Source organism: Theropithecus gelada, chromosome 20 (genome assembly GCF_003255815.1).
Source record: "Theropithecus gelada isolate Dixy chromosome 20, Tgel_1.0, whole genome shotgun sequence".
Classification (NCBI taxonomy): domain Eukaryota; kingdom Metazoa; phylum Chordata; class Mammalia; order Primates; family Cercopithecidae; genus Theropithecus; species Theropithecus gelada.
Window position 1 is genome coordinate 60,877,898 of NC_037688.1, and position 19,640 is coordinate 60,897,537.

Genomic DNA, 19,640 nt, shown 5'->3' on the forward strand with positions numbered 1-19,640 from the left:
AGAGATAAGGATCTTAGTGTGTTGCCCAGGCTGGTCTCCAAATCCTGACCTCAAGTGATCCTCCCACTTTGGCCTCCGAAAGTGCTGGGATTACAGGTGTGAGCCACCACGCCTGGCTCTATTTTATTTTTCTTAAGAAGAATATTTCTTTTTTTTTGTTTTTTCAGACAGAGTCTTGCTCTGTCGCCCAGGCTGCAGTGCAGGGACACAATCTCTGCTCACTGCAATCTCCGCCTCCCGGGTTCAAGCAATTCTCCTGCCTCAGCCTCCTGAATAGCTGGGATTACAGGCACCCACCACCATGCCCAGCTAATTTTCGTATTTTTAATAGAGTTGGGGTTTCACCATGTTGGCCGGGCTGGTCTTGAACTCCTGACCTCAAATGATCTGCCCACCTCGGCCTCCCAAAGTGCTGAGATTACAGGCATGAGCCACTGTGCCTGGCCAAGAAAAAAATTATTCATGTGTTCTTGCTTCTTCTACTACTTCTTGTATCACAAGGATAAAAACAGCTCATGTTCATACATACAAAAGCCTTTCGTCGTCTAAGAAAAAGAACTTAGACTTCTCAGACTTCTCTTGGGGCCTCATCCTAGACTTTGGGAGACATGAGTTTCTGCTGATTTATTCTGTTGGCCCGTCACCCATTTTCTTTTCAGGATGTAAGTATAATAGCTGGGCCGTCACCTCCTGAAGATCGATATGGCACACAGGAGCCAGGGCACATGTGTCTTCTTCAGATTTTTCCCCCTAGCATTTTCATATGAAAAACTTCCAATATATAAAAATGTTGAAGGAATTGTCCAGTGAATACCCATGTAGCCACCTCCTAGGTTGTGCAGTGAGCATTTTGCCCTATTTGCTTTATTGCACATCTGCCCTTCTATCCCTGTCTCTGTCTGTTCATTAATCCATCTTATTTTTTACAATTGTTTTTATTTGTATTCTTTTTTATATAAAAATATTAAATTAAACAGAGATGCAGTCTCACTATGTTGCCCAGGCTGGTGTCGAACTCCTGGGCTCAAGTGATCCTCCTACCTCAGCCCTCCAAAGTGCTAGGATTACAGACATGAGCAAAGTGTCCAGTCAATCATCTTATTTTTTTAACTCATTTCAAAATAAGTTACAAGGCTGGGCGTGGTGTCTCACACCCATAATACCAGCACTTTGGGAGGCGGAGACGGGAAGATCACCTGAGGTCAGGAGTTCGAGACCAGCCTGGCTAACATGACGAAACCCCATCTCTACTAAAAATACAAAATTAGCCAGCTGTGGTGGCAGGCGCCTATAATCCCAGCTACTCGGGAGGCTGAGGCAGGAGAATCACTTGAACCTGGGAGGTGGAGGTTGCAGTGAGCCGAGATTGTGCCACTGCACTCCAACCTAGGCAACAGAGCGAGACTCTGTCTCAAAAAAAAAAAAACAAACAAACAGAGTAAGTTGCAAACTTCATTCACTTTAGACCATACATATTATTAACTAAAGGTCAATGTTTACTTATATTTTTTCAGGTAAAATTTGAAATACAATCTTTTTTTTTTTTTTGAAACGGGGTCTTGCCCTATTATCCCCACTGGAGTACGGTGCCATGATCATGGCTCACTGCAGCCTTGACCTCCCTGGGCTGTGGTGATCCTCCCCTCTCAGCCTCCTGAGTACTGGGACTATAGGCATGTGCCACCACACCCAGCTAATTTTTGTGTTTTTTGTGGAGACAGGGTTTTGCCATGTTGCCCAAGCTGGTCTCGAACTCCTGGGCTCAAGCGATTCTCCCACTGTTGGGTCACAGGCCTCCCAAAGTGCTGGGATTACAGGTGTGAACTACTGCACCCAGCCACAGTGATCTTAAATATGCCATCCCATTCATTTGACAACTACAAATACCTGGGTAGCATAATCCCCTTTGAGGATCCAGAACATCCATATCACCATCGCCCTGGAAAGTTCCCTCATGCTCCTTCCCAGTTGGTCTGTGCACCAATACCCTTAAGGCAACCACTGCCCTGATTTTTTCCATCATAAGTTAGTTCAACGTGTTCTAGAATTTCACCTAGATGGAATCAGACAGCTTCTTTCACTCAGCATGTTTTTGAGATTTGCTCGTGTTGTATGTATCACTAGTTCGTTCCTTTCTGTTGCTGAATACTGTTACATGGTGTGTATATACCTGTTTGTTTATACTTTTTAAAAAATTTTTTGAAATGGAGTTTCGCTCTTGTCACCCAGGCTAGAATGCAGTGGCACGATCTCATCTCACTGCAACCTCTACCTCCCAGGTTCAAGTGATTGTCCTGCCTCAGCCCTGTGAGTAGCTGGGATTACAGGCATACATCACCGTGCCCAGCTAATTTTTCTATTTTATCCCGCCTCCCAAAGGTGGTGGGATTACAAGCCTGAGCCACTGCACCCAGCCTGTTGATACTTCTTATTGGTAGATACTTGGTATGTTTCCAGTGTTGGGCAATTATGAATAAAGGTACTTTGAATATTGTTCTGTAGGTTTTTTGGAGACATGTGCTCCCATCTCTTGAGTAAATACCTAGGAATGGAATTGCAGGATCAAATCATAAGTGTATGTTTTGGTTTATAAGAAACTGCCCAGCCAGGCATGGTGGCTCACACCTGTAATCTCAGCACTTTGGGAGGCCAAGGCAGGAGGATTGCTTGAGCCCAGAAGTTTGAGACCCACCTGGGCAACATGGCAAAATCTTGTCTCTACAGAAAGTACAAAAATTGGCTGGGCGTGGTGGCACATGCCTGTAGTCTCAGCAACTCAGGAGGCTGAGGTGGGAGGATCACCTGAGCCTGGGAAGCTGAGGCTTCAGTGAGCCATGATTGTTCTACTGCACTCCAGTCTGGGCAACAGAGTGAGACTCTGTCTCAAAAAAAAGAAAGATGGCTGGGCGTGGTGGCTCATGCCTGTAATCCCAGCACTTTGGGAGGCAGAGTTGGGCGGATCACCTGAGTTCAGGAGTTTGAGAACAGCCTGGCCAACATGGTAAAAACCTGTCTCTACCAAAAATGCCAAAAGTTAGCTGACTGTAGTGGCACACACCTGTAATCCCAGCTACTCGGGAGGCTGAGGCAGGAGAATCGCTTGAACCTGGGAGGTGGAGGTTGCAGTGAGCCGAGATCGCACCGCTGCACTCCAGCCTGGGCAACAGAGTGAGACTCTGTCTCAAAAAAAAAAAAAAAAAAAAAAAAAAAGTAAATAAAAGGAAAGAAACAACCACTTTGCTCAAAGCGGTTGTACTTTTTCCACTCCTACACAGTGTGTGAGAGTTCTGGTTGTTCCACATCTTTGCCAAAATTAGGTGTTGACATTCTCTTTATTTTTAGCCATACTGGTGGGTGTGTAGTAGTATCTCATCATGGTTTTTATTTGCATTTTCCTGATGACTAAGGATGTTGAGGAACTTTTCACGAGCTTATTGGCCATTTGTGCATCTTCTTTTGCGAAATGTCTATTCAAGTCTTTTGTCCTTTAAAAAAAAAAAAGGTGATTTGCCTTTTTATTACTGAGTTGTAGCAGTTTTTTGTTTTTTGTTTTTTTTGAGATAGAGTCTCGCTCTGTTGCCCAGATTGGAGTGCAATGGCATGATCTTGGCTCACTGCAACCTCCGCCTCCTGGGTTCAAGCAATTCTCCTGCCTCAGCCTCCTGAGTAGCTGGGATTACAGGAGTGTGCCACCACATCCAGCTAATTTTTTTTTTTTTTTTTTTTTTTGTATTTTTAGTAGATATGGAGTTTCACTATGTTGTTCAGGCTGGAGGACAGTGGCAAGATCTGGGCTCACTGCAAACTCCTCCTCCCCGGTTCAAGTGATTCTCATGCCACAGCCTCCGGAGTAGCTGGGACTGCAGGCGCATGCCACCATGTCTGGCTAATTTTTGTATTTTGCGCAGGCTGGTCTCGAGCCCCTGGCCTCAAGCGCTCCGCCCACGTCAGCCTCCCAAAGTGGCAGGATTACAGGTGTGAGCCACTGTGCCAGGCCTTGAATTTTTAAAATAACATTTAAAAATAATGAATTTGGTGGTGGTCTAGAGGGTGAACTGATGAGGCTATGTTGGAGACAGGTAAGAACCTTTGGTAGAGGATGGTGATGGAAATGCTGAAGTTCAAGAAGAATGAGCAGTTGTTAGGACCTGGTAACAGATGAATGGACCACAAGAACGGAGAGTCAGAGGGCGGTTTTCATCCTGGTTAAATGGAGACGTTACTGACGGGAACAGAGAAGTTGAAGGAAACAGGTCTGGGGAGGTCAGTGGCAAAAGAATGAATTCCAATTTTGACTGCTTTTAAATTCCAAGTGAGAGTGATGCATCCTAATGGTGACATCCGGTAGGTGGTTGGAAGAAGCACAAATTGAAGAGTCCTCAGCGGTTTAGCTGTTTTTGTTTTTTTTTTTTCTTTTGAGAGGGAGTTTCACTCTGTCACCCAGGCTGGAGTGCAGTGGCGCTCACTGAGTCTCGGCTCACTGCAACCTCCACCTCCTAGGTTCAAGCAGTTCTCTGCCTCAGCCTCCCAAGTAACTGGGATTACAGGTGCCCACCACCACATTTTTAGTAGAGACAGGGTTTCACCATCTTGGCCAGGCTGGTCTTGAACTCCTGACCTCGTGATCCACCCGCCTTGGCCTCCCAAAGTACTGTGATTACAGGCATGAGCCACAGCGCCTGGCCTGTTTTTTGTTTGTTTGTTTGTTTGCAACAGAGTTTTGCTCTATCGTCCAGGCTGGAGTGCAGTAGTACAATCTCAGCTCACTGCAGCCTCTACTTCCTGGGATCAGGTGATTGTCCCACCTCAGCCTCCCAAGTAGCTGGGACTACAGGTTCACACCACCACACCTGGCTAATTTTTAAACATTTTTTGTGAGACAGGATCTTGCTTTGTTGCCCAGGCTGGTCTCAAACTCCTAGACTCAAGCGATCTTCCCACCTTAGCCTCCCAAAGTGTTGGGATTACAGGCATGAGCCACTCTGCACCTGTCCTGAATTTGTTTATTAACTCTAAAAGTATTTTGTGGATTAAGATTTTCTTTTTTTTTTTTTTTTTTTTTTTTTTTTTTTGAGACGGAGTCTCGCTCTGTTGCCCGAGCTGGAGTGCAGAGGCCGGATCTCAGCTCACTGCAAGCTCCGCCTCCCGGGTTTACGCTATTCTCCTGCCTCAGCCTCCCGAGTAGCTGGGACTACAGGCGCCCGCCACCTCGCCCGGCTAGATTTTTGTATTTTTTTAGTAGAGACGGGGTTTCACCGTGTTAGCCAGGATGGTCTCGATCTCCTGACCTTGTGATCCGCCCGTCTCGGCCTCCCAAAGTGCTGGGATTACAGGCTTGAGCCACCGCGCCCGGCCTAAGATTTTCTACACATAAAATAATGTCATCTGTGAACAGAGATATCTCTGTTTTCAATTTGGATGCCTTTTATTTCTTTTTTTTTTTTTAGCCAGTTGCTCTGGCTAGGACTTTGGGTTCTTTGCTGAATAGAGTGGCAAAAGCAGGCATCCTTATCATCTTCCTGTTCTTAGGTGAAAAGCTTTCAATCTCTCACCATCAGGTATCACATTAGCTGTGGGTTTTCATATGCGGCCTTTATTATGTGGAGGAAGTTTCCTTCTATTCCTAGTTTAGTGTTTTTCTCATGAAGGGTATGGAATTTTGTCAAATATATTTTCTGCATTAATTGCGATGATCATGTATTTTTCCCTTCATTCTGTTAATGTGTTATATTACATTGATTCGTTTTTAAAAATTAGAGATTAATAATATTTTTATTTTTTGAGGCTGGTCTCAAATTCCTGTCTTCATGTGATCCTCCTGTTTTGGCCTCCCAGGTGCTGGGATTACAGGGCTGAGCCACCACCATGCCTGGCCTTGATTCATTTTTGTTTAGTTTAACCATTCTCCCATTGCTGGGTGAATCCTACTTGGTCATGGTGTACGATGTTCTTTCACATGCTGCTGAACTCAGTTTACTAGTGTTTTGTTGAAGATGTTTGCATGTGTATTCATAAGGCATGTTGGTTTATAGTTTTCTTTTTTTTCTTTTTTTTTTTTTTTTTGTGTCACCTAGGCTGGAGTACAGTGGCACCATCTCAGCTCACTGCAACCTCCGCCTCCCAGGTTCAAGCAGTCCTCCTGCCTCAGCCTCCCATGTAGCAGGGATTATAGTCATGCACCACCGCGCCCAGCTAATTTTTTTGTATTTTTAGTAGAGACGCAGTTTCACCACGTTGGTCAGGCTTGTCTCCAACTCATGACCTCAAGTGAGCCACCCACCTAGGCCTCCCAAAGTGCTGGGATTACAGGCATGAGCCCCCACACCTGGCCCATAGTTGTCTCTCTAGTTAATTTTTGGTGACCATCAAAAAAATGCTACATGAATGCATTTGTTAGATTTGAAAATAGCTAGACACTTGGGGCCGCTGATAGACATGAACTCGCCAGTTGTTCTGGGCAAGTTGTGAGTTCCAAGTATTGCCGGTTTACTTTACTTTCTGAGCATGTTCACATTTGCCATGAGAAAAACTTTGGGATTATAGCTCTAAACTAGACCTCTTTTCATTGATTGGGGAGATCCTTTTGAGATGACCCAGGAGACAGCTTCTTTAAAAGTTATACTACTTTAAAAGGTGCTGTGGCTCATACCTGTAATCCCAACACTTTGGGAAGCTGAGGAAGGAGGATAGCTTGAGGCTAGGAGTTTGAGACCAGCCTGGGCAACATAGTGAGACCCTGTCTCTACAAAAAATAAAATAAAATAAAAAATTAGCCAGGTGTGGTAGTGTGCCTGTAGTATCAGCTACTTGGGAGGCTAAGGTGGGAAGATCACTTGAGCCTGGGAGTTAAAGACTGCAGCGAGCTATGATTATGCCACTGCACTTCAGCCTGGGTGGCAGAGTGAGACCCTGTCTTAAAAAGGTTTTTAATTTTTAATTTTTATTTATTTTTATGTTTTTGAGACAGAGTCTCGCTCTGTCACCCAGGCTAGAATGCAGTGGTGCAATCTTGGCTCACTGCAACCTGCACCTCCCGGGTTCAAGTGATTCTCCTGCCCCTGCCTCTCGAATAGGTGGGATTACAGGCATGTGCCATCACACCCAGCTAATTTTTGTATTTTTAGTAGAGACAGTCTCGCCATGTTGGCCAAGCTGGTCTTGAACTCCTGACCTCAAGTGATCCACCTGCCTTGGCCTCCCAAGGTGCTGGGATTACAGGCATGAGCCACCGTGCCTGGCATCTCAGAAAAGTTTTTGAAAAAAGGTGGGCTCCTACTTGGCTCCATGTGCTAAGGCAGGTACACCTCTCTCTCACTGCAGGTTTTCCAGAAGCCCCACGAGGTGGTAATGGTGCTGCTGATTCAGACCCTAGGGGCCCTCATGCCCTCGCTGCCCTCCTGCCTCAGCAACGGTGTGGAGAGGGCAGGGCCCGAGCAGGAGCTCACCAGGCTGCTGGAGTTCTACGACGCCACTGCCCACTTCGCCAAGGGCTTGGAGATGGCACTGCTCCCCCATCTACGTAAACATTCCTTCCTGCCAGTTCTCCAGCTTGTCTTTACTCGCTCTTTCTGAAGCGTCTGGGGCCTGGATGTTTGCCTTTTCAGCTGACTGATTTTACAGAAGTGGAAGGGATCGGTGTTTTCCTTCTCAGCAGATGTGGAGGGCTTTTCCACGAAAACGTTGCCATCAGGGAAATAGTTGTTTAATATATTTGCCTGGCTCCAGTGCTGCCTGGGTGCCTTACATGCTCCGGGGAAGTGATGGACACCTCTGCGGGGGCTTGGGATATAAAAGAGGCATCACAGTGAGGCAGGTAGACGTTATGGCAAAGAGTTGGCAGCAGATTACACCAGGAGGCAAGTGTGCTCATCCTTCAAAGTCATCACGAAGCCTCAGACAGTTCACCCTCAAAAGTCAGTTTTAGAGAACAAATAGGCTACAGGGGCCTTTTGTAGGAGCAACAGCAAGTGTCCTAGGGCAGGGGAGCTGTGTTAGGAGTACAGGTGGTTGTAGAGAAAATGGGCTTTCCCCGGTGGCCAACTGAGAGCAGAGGACCCCTTACTCCCATTTGGGTAAACAGCGCCTGGTGTGTGACGCTCTCCAAGCTCTTTCCCGTCTATGTTAAAAGCTTCATAAATTTTTAAAGAACACAGATCCCGTGACGCATGTTGCTGTCAAATCAGGAAATCGCTTCAGGAAGGCCTTGTTCTGCTGTTGGCGGCTGTGTGTCACTGACTTGGTTTATTTAATAGTTACTCTCTTTAATTACATTTGTGTATAATTGCATCGTACATTCCAGGGAGTGTGTTTATTGTTCGGATTCCTGATGACTCATCGGTGTTTTTGGCACGCTCACAGGTCAGGCCTTAGTTATGGGAAAGGCCCGGTGGATGGGGAGGCTTCCAAGGGACCGTGATGCCTTTGTGGAAGTGGCTAAAGAGAATTGAGAGAGCTGGGCTAAGGCGAGTTACCGCAGCACAGTGGGACGAAGGTGGAGCAATGAACGGCCGTTTCCTGCCCCTGGGGATGGATGTAGTGGGGAAGAGAACCACCCTTGAGACAGATCTAGAAGTGCTTTGCTAGTCAGCCATGGGACGACTCTCAGTCTCGCCCAGGCTGGAGTGCAGTGGCGCGATCTCCACTCACTACAATCTCCACCTCCTGGGTTCAAGCAATTCTGCCTCAGCCTCCTGAGTAGTTGGGATTACAAGTGTGTGCCACCACATGCAGTTCATTTTTGTATTTTTTAGTAGAGATGGGGTTTAGCCATGTTGTCCAGGCTGGTCTCGAACTCGTGACCTCAGGTGATCGACCTGCCTCAGCCTCCTGAAGTGCTGGGATTAGAGCAGGTGTGAGCCACCATGCCCAGCTGGGACTTTAGATTTCTTTTCTTTCTTTTTTTGAGACAGAGACTTGCTTTGTCGCCCAGGCTGGAGTGCAGTGGTGTGATCTTGGCTCACTGCAACCTCCGCCTCCCAGGTTCAAGCAATTCTCCTGCCTCAGCCTTCCAAGTAGCTGGGATTACAGGCACACACTACCACATCTAGCTAATTTTTTTGTGTTTTTAGTAGAGACAGGGTTTCACCATGTTGGCCAGGCTGGTCTCAAACACCTTACCTCAAGTGATCCGCCCATCTTGGCCTCCCAAAGTGCTGGGATTACAGGCATGAGCCACTGCACCTGACCTAGATTACTAATGATTCTCCCTGAGGTTTTCCAAAAGAGTTTTGGTTTTTCTTTTAACTTTAAAATTCTTTGGAAACACACAAAAATAAAAATAAAAAGAGAGCAAGAACAATCCATAAACTCATCAGTCAGAGCCACCAACAACATTATTTGCTTCCAGTAATACAAATATAAATACACATTGTTCACAAATATTAATATAAATACTTAATGTCTACCATATAAATATAATAAATACATAATATATATTTAACATATGCTTCTATGTATTTACATGTAATATGTTATATAATATATACAAAATATCTTAAAATATTGGTGGTAGACAGTCTTATATTTTCATTTTTTGAAATGCTCAAAATAATATAATGAGCATTTTTCTTATGTCATTAAATGTTTTCCTAAGACATAGTTTTGTTGTTTTTGTTGTTTTTTTGAGACAAGGTCTTGCTCTCTTGCCCAGGTTAGAGTGCAGTGACACTATCACAGCTCACTGTAGCCTTGAACCTTCTGGGCTCAAGTGATTCTCTGAACTCAGCCTCCTGAGTAGTTGGGACCACAGGCACATGCCACCAAGGCTGACTCATTTTAAAAAATTTTTTGTAGAGACAGGGTCTCCTTATTTTGCTCAGGTTGGTCTCAAACTCCTAGACTCAAGCGATTCTCCTGCTGGCCTCTCAAAGTGCTGGGATTACAGTTGTGAGCTACCACACCTGGCCAATTTACTACCATTTTTTAAGTACTATGATATATAAAACTATTATGAACTGTTTTATACATTAGTTTTTGAGCCTAGCTCTGATTATTCCTTAGGATAAGTTTAAATTTGCAGTTGCTCAGAAATGAAAAATTTGAAGATTTTTTTTTTTTTTTTGAAATGGAGTCTCGCTCTCTTGCCCAGGCTGGAGTGCAGTGGTGCGATCTCCGCTCACTACAGCCTCCACCTCCCGAGTTTACGCCATTCTCCTGCCCCAGCATCCCGTCACGTTTCGTTCTTTAGACCTATTTTTGTATCTATCAGTAGTGAACAAAGGTGCCTGTGTTCCCATGCCCTCACTAGCACTAGACTCTTTTTTGCTCCTGTCATTGCCAGGTTCTTAGACAATTACTGATATATCATATTAGTTTTTCACTTTGGTTATTAGCAAGTTTGAAAGTTACCTTATAAAAACTTTTGAATTGCTTGTTCTTTAGCCTGTTATTCTGTTTGGGAGTTTAACCAATTTCTGGTTAATTTGTAAGAGCAATTTATTTAAAATAATATATTATTAGGCCGGGCGCGGTGGCTCAAGCCTGTAATCCCAGCACTTTGGGAGGCCGAGACGGGCGGATCACGAGGTCAGGAGATCGAGACCATCCTGGCTAACAGGGTGAAACCCCGTCTCTACTAAAAATACAAGAAAATTAGCCGGGCGAGGTGGTGGGCGCCTGTAGTCCCAGCTACTCGGGAGGCTGAGGCAGGAGAATGGCGTGAACCCGGGGGGGCGGAGCTTGCAGTGAGCCGAGATCGCGCCACTGCACTCCAGCCTGGGGCACAGAGCAAGACTCCGTCTCAAAAAAAAAAAAAAAATAATAATAATAATATATTATTAACTGTATTATAAAAAGCGATAAAAGTATGTATTATAAGAATTAATGATATAGAAATCTGTGACACAAAATAACTCTCCTATAATCCCACTTTAACCACTGTTACAAATTTGGTGCATATACCTGAAAGATCCTTATATAGTCAGGAATTTTTACCAGATGTTTATCAAATACGTTGTAAATACATTGCCTATTGCCTAACTTTTAGTTTTACCTTTAACATTTTCTCTATTATTTTAATAATTAATACATGTACTTAATACAATTCAAAATATAAAAGATTATGCAATATACAGTAAATTTTAAAAATTTAGATTGACTTTATCATTATAGAAAAATCTAGAAAATACAAGGACGGAAAAAAAAGTCATTCTTAACCCACCATTCAGAAACAGCATTTTGGGTCAGGCATGGGGGCTTGCACCTGTAATCTCAGCACTTTGGGAGGCCAAGGTGGGGGAATCATTTGAGTCTAGGAGTTCAAGATGAGCCCTGGCAACATAGTGAGACCCCATCTCTACAAAAAACAAAAAAATTTAGCCAGGTGTAGTGGCACGCACCTGTAGTACTAGCTACTCAGGAAGCTGGGGTGGGGAGGTCTCTTGAGCCTGGGAGGCCAAGGCAGTGGTGACCTGTGGTTGGACCACTGCACCTTAGTCTGGAGAACTGAGTGAGACCCTGTCTTGAAGAAAAAAGAAAAGAAAAAAGGAAATAACACTTTGGATTCTATACACGTGCAGATTTGATTATTACCATGTTGGACCCACATTACTTTACCTAATCTCTATAAAACCTTGTAAAATTGGTGCCAGAAATCAAGACCAGCAGACTGTAGCTGAGTGAGTATTGAAGGAGAAGTAGGAGTTAACTAGATGAAGAGGGGAAGGGGCGAAGCCGGTCCTTCCAGACAGAGGATCAGCATGTGAGCAGAAGGAAGCTTTTAGGAACTGAGAGAAGGCTAGGAGCTAGAGGAAGAGGGAAGGAGGATGAGGCTGTAGAAGTAATAATAAAACTATCTGGAGGAGGGGACCAGAAGGAGGTGAGGACACCAGTAAGTAGGCGATTACTTTTACTAATCCCCTGTTGAGACTGTGTCCAAAGCTTTCTGATTCTGAGCCATGTTTCCATGAATATCCTTCTATCTCTGTGTATTTGTTGATTTCTTTGAGATGATTTTCAGGAACTGAATTACTGTGTTGTAGAATATGCACATTTACATTTTGATACAGCATGTTTTACATTTTTATGTGGTTGAACGTAGGAATTTTTGGAATGCCTGGGCTATGGGGTATCCTTTTGTTTTTTGTTTTTGTTTTGAGACAGAGTCTCGCTCTGTCGCCCAGGCTGGAGTGCAGTGGTGTAATCTCTGCTTCCCGGGTTCAAGCTATTCTCTTGCCTCAGCCTCCCAGGTAGCTGGGACCCCAGGTGCGTGCTACCATGCCCAGCTAAATTTTTTTTTTTTTGTATTTTTAGTAGAGACAGGTTTCACAATATTGGCCAGGGCTGGTCTCAAACTCCTCACCTCAAGTAATCCACTCACCTCGGCCTCCCAAAGTGCTGGGATTACACGCGTGAGCCACCATGCCCCGACAGTGGGAGTATCCTGTTTCTGTGAAGTCCTAGGAATATGTGGCATGGGATTTGTTCTTCCTGTATTGCCTTTTTTCTGTGGCAATTCTTTTTTTTTTTTTTTTTTAATGAGATGGAGTCTTACTCTGTCGCCCAGGCTGGAGTGCAGTGACACGATCTTGGCTCACTACAACCTCCGCCTCCTGGGTTCAAGCGATTCTCCTGCCTCAGCCTCCCGAGTAGCTGGAATTACAGGTGCCCGCCACCATGCTCGGCTAATTTTTGTATTTTTAGTAGAGATGGGGTTTCACCATAATGAGTAGGTTGGTCTCAAACTCCTGACTTCAGGTGATCCACCTGCCTCGGCTTTCCAAAGTGCTGGGATTACAAGCATGAGCCACCGTGCCTGGCCTCTGGCAATTCTTGAACCTGACCTTGACGAAGGTTATGTTTTTTTTTTTCTTTTGGAGACGAGTCTCACTCTTATTGCCCAGGCTGGAGTGCAATGGCGTGATCTCGGCTCACCACAACCTCCGCCTCCCAGGTTCAACCGATTCTCCTTCCTCAGCCTCCTGAGTAGCTGGGATTACAGGCATGTGCCACCATGCCCGGCTAATTTTGTATTTTTAGTAGAGACAGGGTTTCGGTTTCTCCATGTTGGTCAGGCTGGTCTCGAATTTCTGACCTCAGTTGATCTGCCCGCCTTGGCCTCCCAAAGTGTTGGGATTACAGGCGTGAGCCACCGCGCCCAGCCAATGAGGGTTATCTTTTGAAGGGATTCTTATCCGTGATGGGCCATGGGATTCAGGGGGCTGGTGTCTTTAATAGTGCTTTAGGCAAACCACGTGCAAAGCCCAAATTTATCCAGATATTTGCTGAACTGATTGTAGGAGAAGCTTCCATGAGTGACAAAAGCTGCTTAACAAAATGTATTCCCCTGTGGAGATCAAGTGGGGAAAGTTCTAATAGAGTGCCTCTTGATTGTTGCTTTCCCATAGTTAATTTCAGTTTCTTTGTTCATGATCGTTTTACATTTCTGATTTTCTAAAGATGAGCACAATCTGGTAAAAGTCACGGAGCTGGTGGATGCCGTGTATGATCCATACAAACCCTACCAGCTGAAGTATGGCGACATGGAAGAGAGCAACCTCCTCATCCAGATGAGCGCCGTGCCTTTGGTAAAGTCGCAGTGCGTCCTGGGGCCACTGAGGAAGCATCCTGTTAGCCAGGCTCTTGGCCACCACATCTGGGAGAGGGCTGAGGGTTGGGATCCGGGGTGCTGAAATACGGGATTTAAGCACTCGTGGGCTCTTGTAATCCCAATGTAAAACGAGTCCGTATATTTGCTACCAATTTTCTGTTGATTGATGGATTGAAACAGGGTCTCCATCTGTCGCCCAGGCTGGAATGTAGTAGTGCAATAACAGCTCATTGCAGCCTCCACCTCCTGGGCTCAAGTGATCCTCCTGCCTCAGCCTCCTGAGTAGCTGAGACTCCAGGCATGTACCATCACGCCTGGCTCATTTTTGTATATTTTTTGTAGAGATAGGTTTTGCCATGTTGCCCAGGCTGGTCTCAAACTCCTGGGCTCAAGCAATCCACCCACCTGGGGCTTCCAAACTACTGGAATTACAGGCGTGTGACAACCTACCGGGCCCTAGTTTTCTATTTAAAATCCCCAGTGAAGGTTTAAACAAAATGAGAGGCTTAAATCTTTTGGGGATAAGTTGATTATCTCCCTGGTTTAGTAATTTCTTATTAAGGCTGTCTTTTGTTTGAGGAAGACATGCAAATGGGCACAGGAGCTTAGCACTCATGGGCAATGTTGCAGGGGCAGGTTCACTATGTGGGCATGAAGGGTGGAACTGAGGCCATTTCCATTTCAAATATTATTCTGTTTTCAAGTCATAAGGTTGTCTAGCATGAGGTACATTGACATTTCAGAATTGATCTTATAGTAGTTCAAATCTACTGCCTCTTAGCATTTTCTTGTTTTCTGGGGATATACCTAGAAAGTCTGTTGCACTTCAGTGCCATACTTGCCCCTGAAGGAAGGAAGCATTTTCCTTTTGCCTTATTTATTTATTTATTTATTTATATTTATTTTTTTGAGAGGGTCTTGCTCTGTCACCCAGGTTGGAGTCCAGTGGTACCCAGGTTGATGTGCAGTGGCACAGTCACAGCTCACTGCAACCTTGATCTCCCAGGCTCAAGCGATCCTCCCACCTCAGCTTCCCAGTAGCTGGGACTACAGGTGCACGTCACCACGCCAGGCTAATTTTTTGTAGAGATGGGTTTTCGCCATGTTGCCCAGGCTGGTCTCAAACTCCTGGGCTCGAATAATCTGCCCACCTCTGCCATCCAAAGTACTGGGATTACAGGCTTGAGCCACCGCACCCAGCCCCCTTTTGCTACATTCTCTGGAGCTTCTGATACGGAGAATTTGAATCCTAGCTCGAGAGCCACAGGGAGAGATACCATCTTAATAATCACAGAAAAAGAGGAAAGCAATGAAAAACATTAGGATGAAGTAGACAGACATTTGATCATGCTTTTCTGCTAGGAGTGAATTTCCATGATCCCACTGATGACTTAGACTGTTCTCCCTTGATTCAGGTTCTAGAGGAGCGTTCAGAGGTTGAGACTATATTTCTGACGTCGTTATTAAGTGATTTTACTACAGATGAGAGGGCTTGGAGGTCTTCCCCTATCTCAACGTCTGTTCTAAAGCCTGACATAGCTTTTGTTTGTCTGTATTTGCTCACCAGGAGCATGGGGAAGTGATTGACTGTGTGCAGGAGCTGAGCCACTCTGTGAACAAGCTGTTTGGTCTGGCGTCTGCAGCCGTTGACAGATGCGTCAGATTCACCAATGGCCTGGGGACCTGCGGCCTGCTGTCAGCCCTGAAATCCCTCTTTGCCAAGTAAGGCTGGGGGACTGGGGACCAGACGGGCCACATTGGAGCACTGTCTGCCCCAGTTAAAAATGCATGTGTTCTGTATTCGTTCTCTGAACCCTGGGAAACACTTGCACCTGAGCCCAATAGGATGTTGTTAAGGATATTCACAGTGGCATTGTTTGTAATGGTGGAACATTTGAAACAACGTAAATGTCTACCCATTAGGGAAGGCTACTTAAGATGTGACATATTCATATGAGGAAAACTTGTGCAGCAGTTAAAGCATGTGAAGAAAAAAAAAAAGAAACCTTAGACAAGTTAAATTTAACAAAGTTTATTTGAGCAAGAAAAAGGATCTATGACCTGGTGTGGTGAGTCACGCCTGTAGTCCCAGTACTTTGGGAGGCCAAGACAGGTGGATTGCTTAAGCTTAGGAGTTCGAGACCAGCCTGGCCAACAAGGTGAAGCCCTGTCTCTGATTGTTCCAGAAATACCGAGCATGCCTCTGTGAACTGTGGAGGCTCCTTGGACCCAGAGCTCTCTGGCATTGCCATCGGGCATCCAGCATCTCAAAAGTAGTTCCTCGTAGACATTTCTATAGGACCACATCATCTGGAGTGGCTAGATGAGCCCGGATGTGTTCCTACAGAAAAAGAAACATCAGACTGGGTGCAGTGGCTCACACTTGTAATCCCAGCACTTCGGGAGGCTGAGGCGGGTGGATCACTTGAGGTCAGGAGTTTGAATCCAGCCTGGTCAACGTGGTGAAACTCATCTCTACTAAAAATGCAAAAATTAGCTAGGCATGGCGGTGGATGCCTGTAATCCCAGCTACTTAGGAAGCTGAGACATAAAAATCGCTTAAATCCAGGAGGCAGCACTTGCAGTGAGCCAAGACTGCGCCATTGCACTCTAGCCTGTGCAACAAGAACGAAACTCAGTCTCAAAAAATAAAAAATAAATAAAAATAATACATTTCCATATTAAGCATTCAAACTGTGCAAAAGTATACCTGGCAAACCCAGGCCATCTTCTCTAAAAGGGAAGATTTTGAAGTTACCAAAATAGCTGATGCTTATAAAATTAGGGAAATCAGGTTGAAGCTAACTTGAGCAGGGTTCAAATGGCACATTGTTCAGTAGTGAGGAGGTTTGGGGAAGGGCATTAAGGGAGGCAGGGGCAAGGAGGACAGGGCCTGCAGGGAAGGCAGGAGTAGGTTGACCTAACTTGAACTAGGATGAAGCATAGAGTATAGTGGCCAACTGGTGGTTCAAGAAGGAGGGGTATTAAGACTGTGATAGGCACAGGAGCTCTGGACACTTACTAGTGGGGACCTTGGAGATGATAGTGCTCCTCTCTGAGTAAACTGATAATGACAATATCTCCTTTCCAAGGAGGTTGTGAATATTCACCAAAAACATACCATTAAAGCCCCTAACACAGTGACTCTGATGTGGTTGACAGCTGGAAATGTGTATTGTGAGAAACAGCTGGAGGGTTTGAGGACAAAGATGATGTGATGAAAGCGACGCTTTCCTCTGAGATTTCATGACAAACCCATTTAGAATTCTGGATCGACAGATAATGAACTAGAGAAAGCGTTTGCTTATAGCCATACCTGAGAATAGTGGCTAAACACAACTCCTCCTGCAGGGTGCGCCTGCTCTTTCTGCAGAGCACATGGATGTTTGCCATAGTTTCGGGGGTGGTGACACGGTTGTTTAACCTCCCATGGCTAAAGCACAATCATATTCCTTAACATTCCTCTGTCGGTTTGTCCTTGAGGCCAGCCCCTCTTCCTCCTGGGACTTATAACCCTAGGAAGCTTTCACCTCTGTTGATGCAAGGGGAAGGTGTTGTCAGTGGGACTCTGTGTTTTGTAGCTTTCCGCCTGAAAGCCATTTCTTCCACTTGGTGGCCTATGTCTCCACTGCATGGACTGACCTTTCGGGACTGTGCCCTGGGTCCTCACATTTCACTTTCCTCATTTAGAGCTTCTGTTTGGGAGGGGCAAGCAGCAAGGCCTCTTGTGATGCATGCAAATGTCCCAGGTTTCTTAGCTTTCAGAGGACATGGGGGTATAAGTATGGGGCACACACTCTGTTCTCCCAGAGCTTAAAGTCTAGCAGCAGCAATAAGCATCACACAGGCTCTTTCCTTATCTGGAAACAAGGTCTTGCTCTGCCACCCAGGCTGGAGTGCAGTGGTGTGCTCATGGCCCACTGCAGCCTTGACCTCCTAGGCTCAAGCCATCTTTCCACCTCAGCCTCCCAAGTAGCTTGGACTACAGGCACATGCCACCACGCCCAGCTAATTTTTGTATACTTTGTAGAGACAAAGTTTTGCCATGTCAGCCAGTGTGGTCTTGAACTCCTAGGCACAAGTGGTCCTCCCACCTTGGCCTCCCTAACTGCTATGATTACAGGCATGAGCTACCACACCCGCCTAATTTTTTTTTTTTTTGGAGATGGGTTCTCACTGTATTGCCCAGGCAGGTCTTAAACTCCTTGAGCTCAAGTGATCCTCCCTCCTCAGCCTCCCAAAGTGCTGGGATTACAGGTGTGAGCCACCACGCCCTGTCTAAACAAGCTGTTTAACTACAGTGTTTTAGACGCTATGAGGGAAAAGGAGGTGTGTACAGTGAGAGCAAACAGCACAGCCTGTGAGGGAGGATCTCCTGGCTTTGAATCCACTTTCATGCTTCTGTCCCATTAAAGTCAAACCCTTGCCAGCCGTGAAACTTTAATCTCTGTGCCACGGGTATTTAAATTCAGAGGATGAGAATGATGCAGAGGTACCTTGGATATCATGACCTTCCTCACGTTATCCCAGGTCACAGTCAGTTATTACCTTGGGACTGTGATGTTTAAATAGTTCTTCAAACCTGCTTTCCCAGAAATGTACTTATCTGGATGAGGGGGGATTTATCAGCATCATCTCTCACGTGGTTGCTCCCTGGAGTCAACTTCACGATTATTCCTTCCTTCCCCTCTTGGGCATCTCTCTTAGAAACTGCTCAACCAGGTGGTGAAGACAGTCTTGCCACGTAGAGAAGACCTTTTTGTGGTCAGAGGTTTACAAGCAGTTTCCCTCCTCGGTGGGAGCCTCTAAAGATGCTCTCAAGGCCATTAGCAGTTTGTCCAGAGCTGTAGAATTCCAGGTCTCTTTAGAGCTGGGGAATCGATGGTGACCTCCCTACCATTTTCTTCCCTTTCCCGGCAGGTATGTGTCTGATTTCACCAGCACTCTCCAGTCCATACGAAAGAAGTGCAAACTGGACGACATTCCTCCCGACTCCCTCTTCCAGGAAGATTGGACGGCTTTTCAGAACTCCATTAGGTAACCCGGGGGTGGTAATTCCAGCTTGCTCCTAATGTAGTCAGCATAAACATGCATGATACAGTATATAGAAATGACAAACGTGTTTGGAAGGGGTTCATTTTTTTTTTCTTTCACTGCCTTTTTCAAAAGCAAATACTCCAGACTCTAAACACAAACCAATAAATAAAAACCCAACCCAAACTAACCAACAAAAAGACCCCTCCAGCTCTTAAGATATTTTTTAAAGTTCTTTACAAATGCCTCATCTCCTTTAATGACTTAAATTTTTTATATTTGATGTGAGATTTTTTACCCCCCCCTTAGCCTATAGTTTTTATAGACCTAAAATAACTTAGGGCTTATGTACTAGAAAATGCACAGGTGTTTGGATCCTGTTTCTGGATCATGGTACATGGTAGTAAATGGTTCCAGGCAATGCTATTTGGCCTGGAAAAGGCCATTTAAGAGTTCAGTGAAAGGGCTGGGCTTGGTGGCTCATGCTTTTCATCCCAGCACTTTGGGAGGCTGAGGCAGGCAGATCACTTGAGGTCAGTAGTTCGAGACCAACCTGGCCAACATGGTGAAACCCCGTCTCTACTAAAAATACAAAAATTAACCGGGTGTGGTGGCGCATGCCTGTAATCCCAGCTACTCGGGAGGCTGAGGCAGGGGAATTGCTTGAACCTGGGAGGCAGAGGTTACAGTGAGCCGAGATCCTGCTGCTGCACTCCAGCTTGGGTGACAGGGTAAAACCCTGGCTCAAAAAAAAAAAAAAAAACAAAAAAAAAACAGGTTCAGTGAAAGAAGGAATTGAGGTGACCCTCTCAAGTGTTTGTTGATGGCCAGATTCTGGAATAGCCTGTGTGGCCTATGGGCCACTAGGTAGACACCCTGTTTTGCCCCAGGCCCTGAGGCTTGGTGGAGGTTCCATCAGCAGTTGCCTAAGAAAATTTGGTCCTTGACATGTCCAGCTGGAGAGCATGGACTGTTGGCCTATGGCCAGGTTTGACCTATGGACATGTTTGATCATTGCAGTTTTTAACAAGTGGATTTGTTGCCAATATTGAAAAGCTAG

At 45.5% G+C, this 19,640-nt stretch overlaps 1 protein-coding gene across 2 annotated transcripts in view; it reads left to right on the plus strand.

The window, feature by feature from the left end:
• The window catches only part of COG7 (component of oligomeric golgi complex 7), a 67,309-nt gene that overhangs the window by 23,344 nt on the left and 24,325 nt on the right, over positions 1-19,640 (plus strand). For both annotated transcript variants that reach the window (XM_025370887.1, XM_025370886.1), the window contains exons 7-10: positions 7,321-7,519; positions 13,396-13,523; positions 15,114-15,268; positions 18,467-18,583. In XM_025370887.1, coding sequence (XP_025226672.1) covers positions 7,321-7,519; positions 13,396-13,523; positions 15,114-15,268; positions 18,467-18,583 — 599 coding nt within the window. The remainder of the gene's footprint in view (positions 1-7,320; positions 7,520-13,395; positions 13,524-15,113; positions 15,269-18,466; positions 18,584-19,640) is intronic.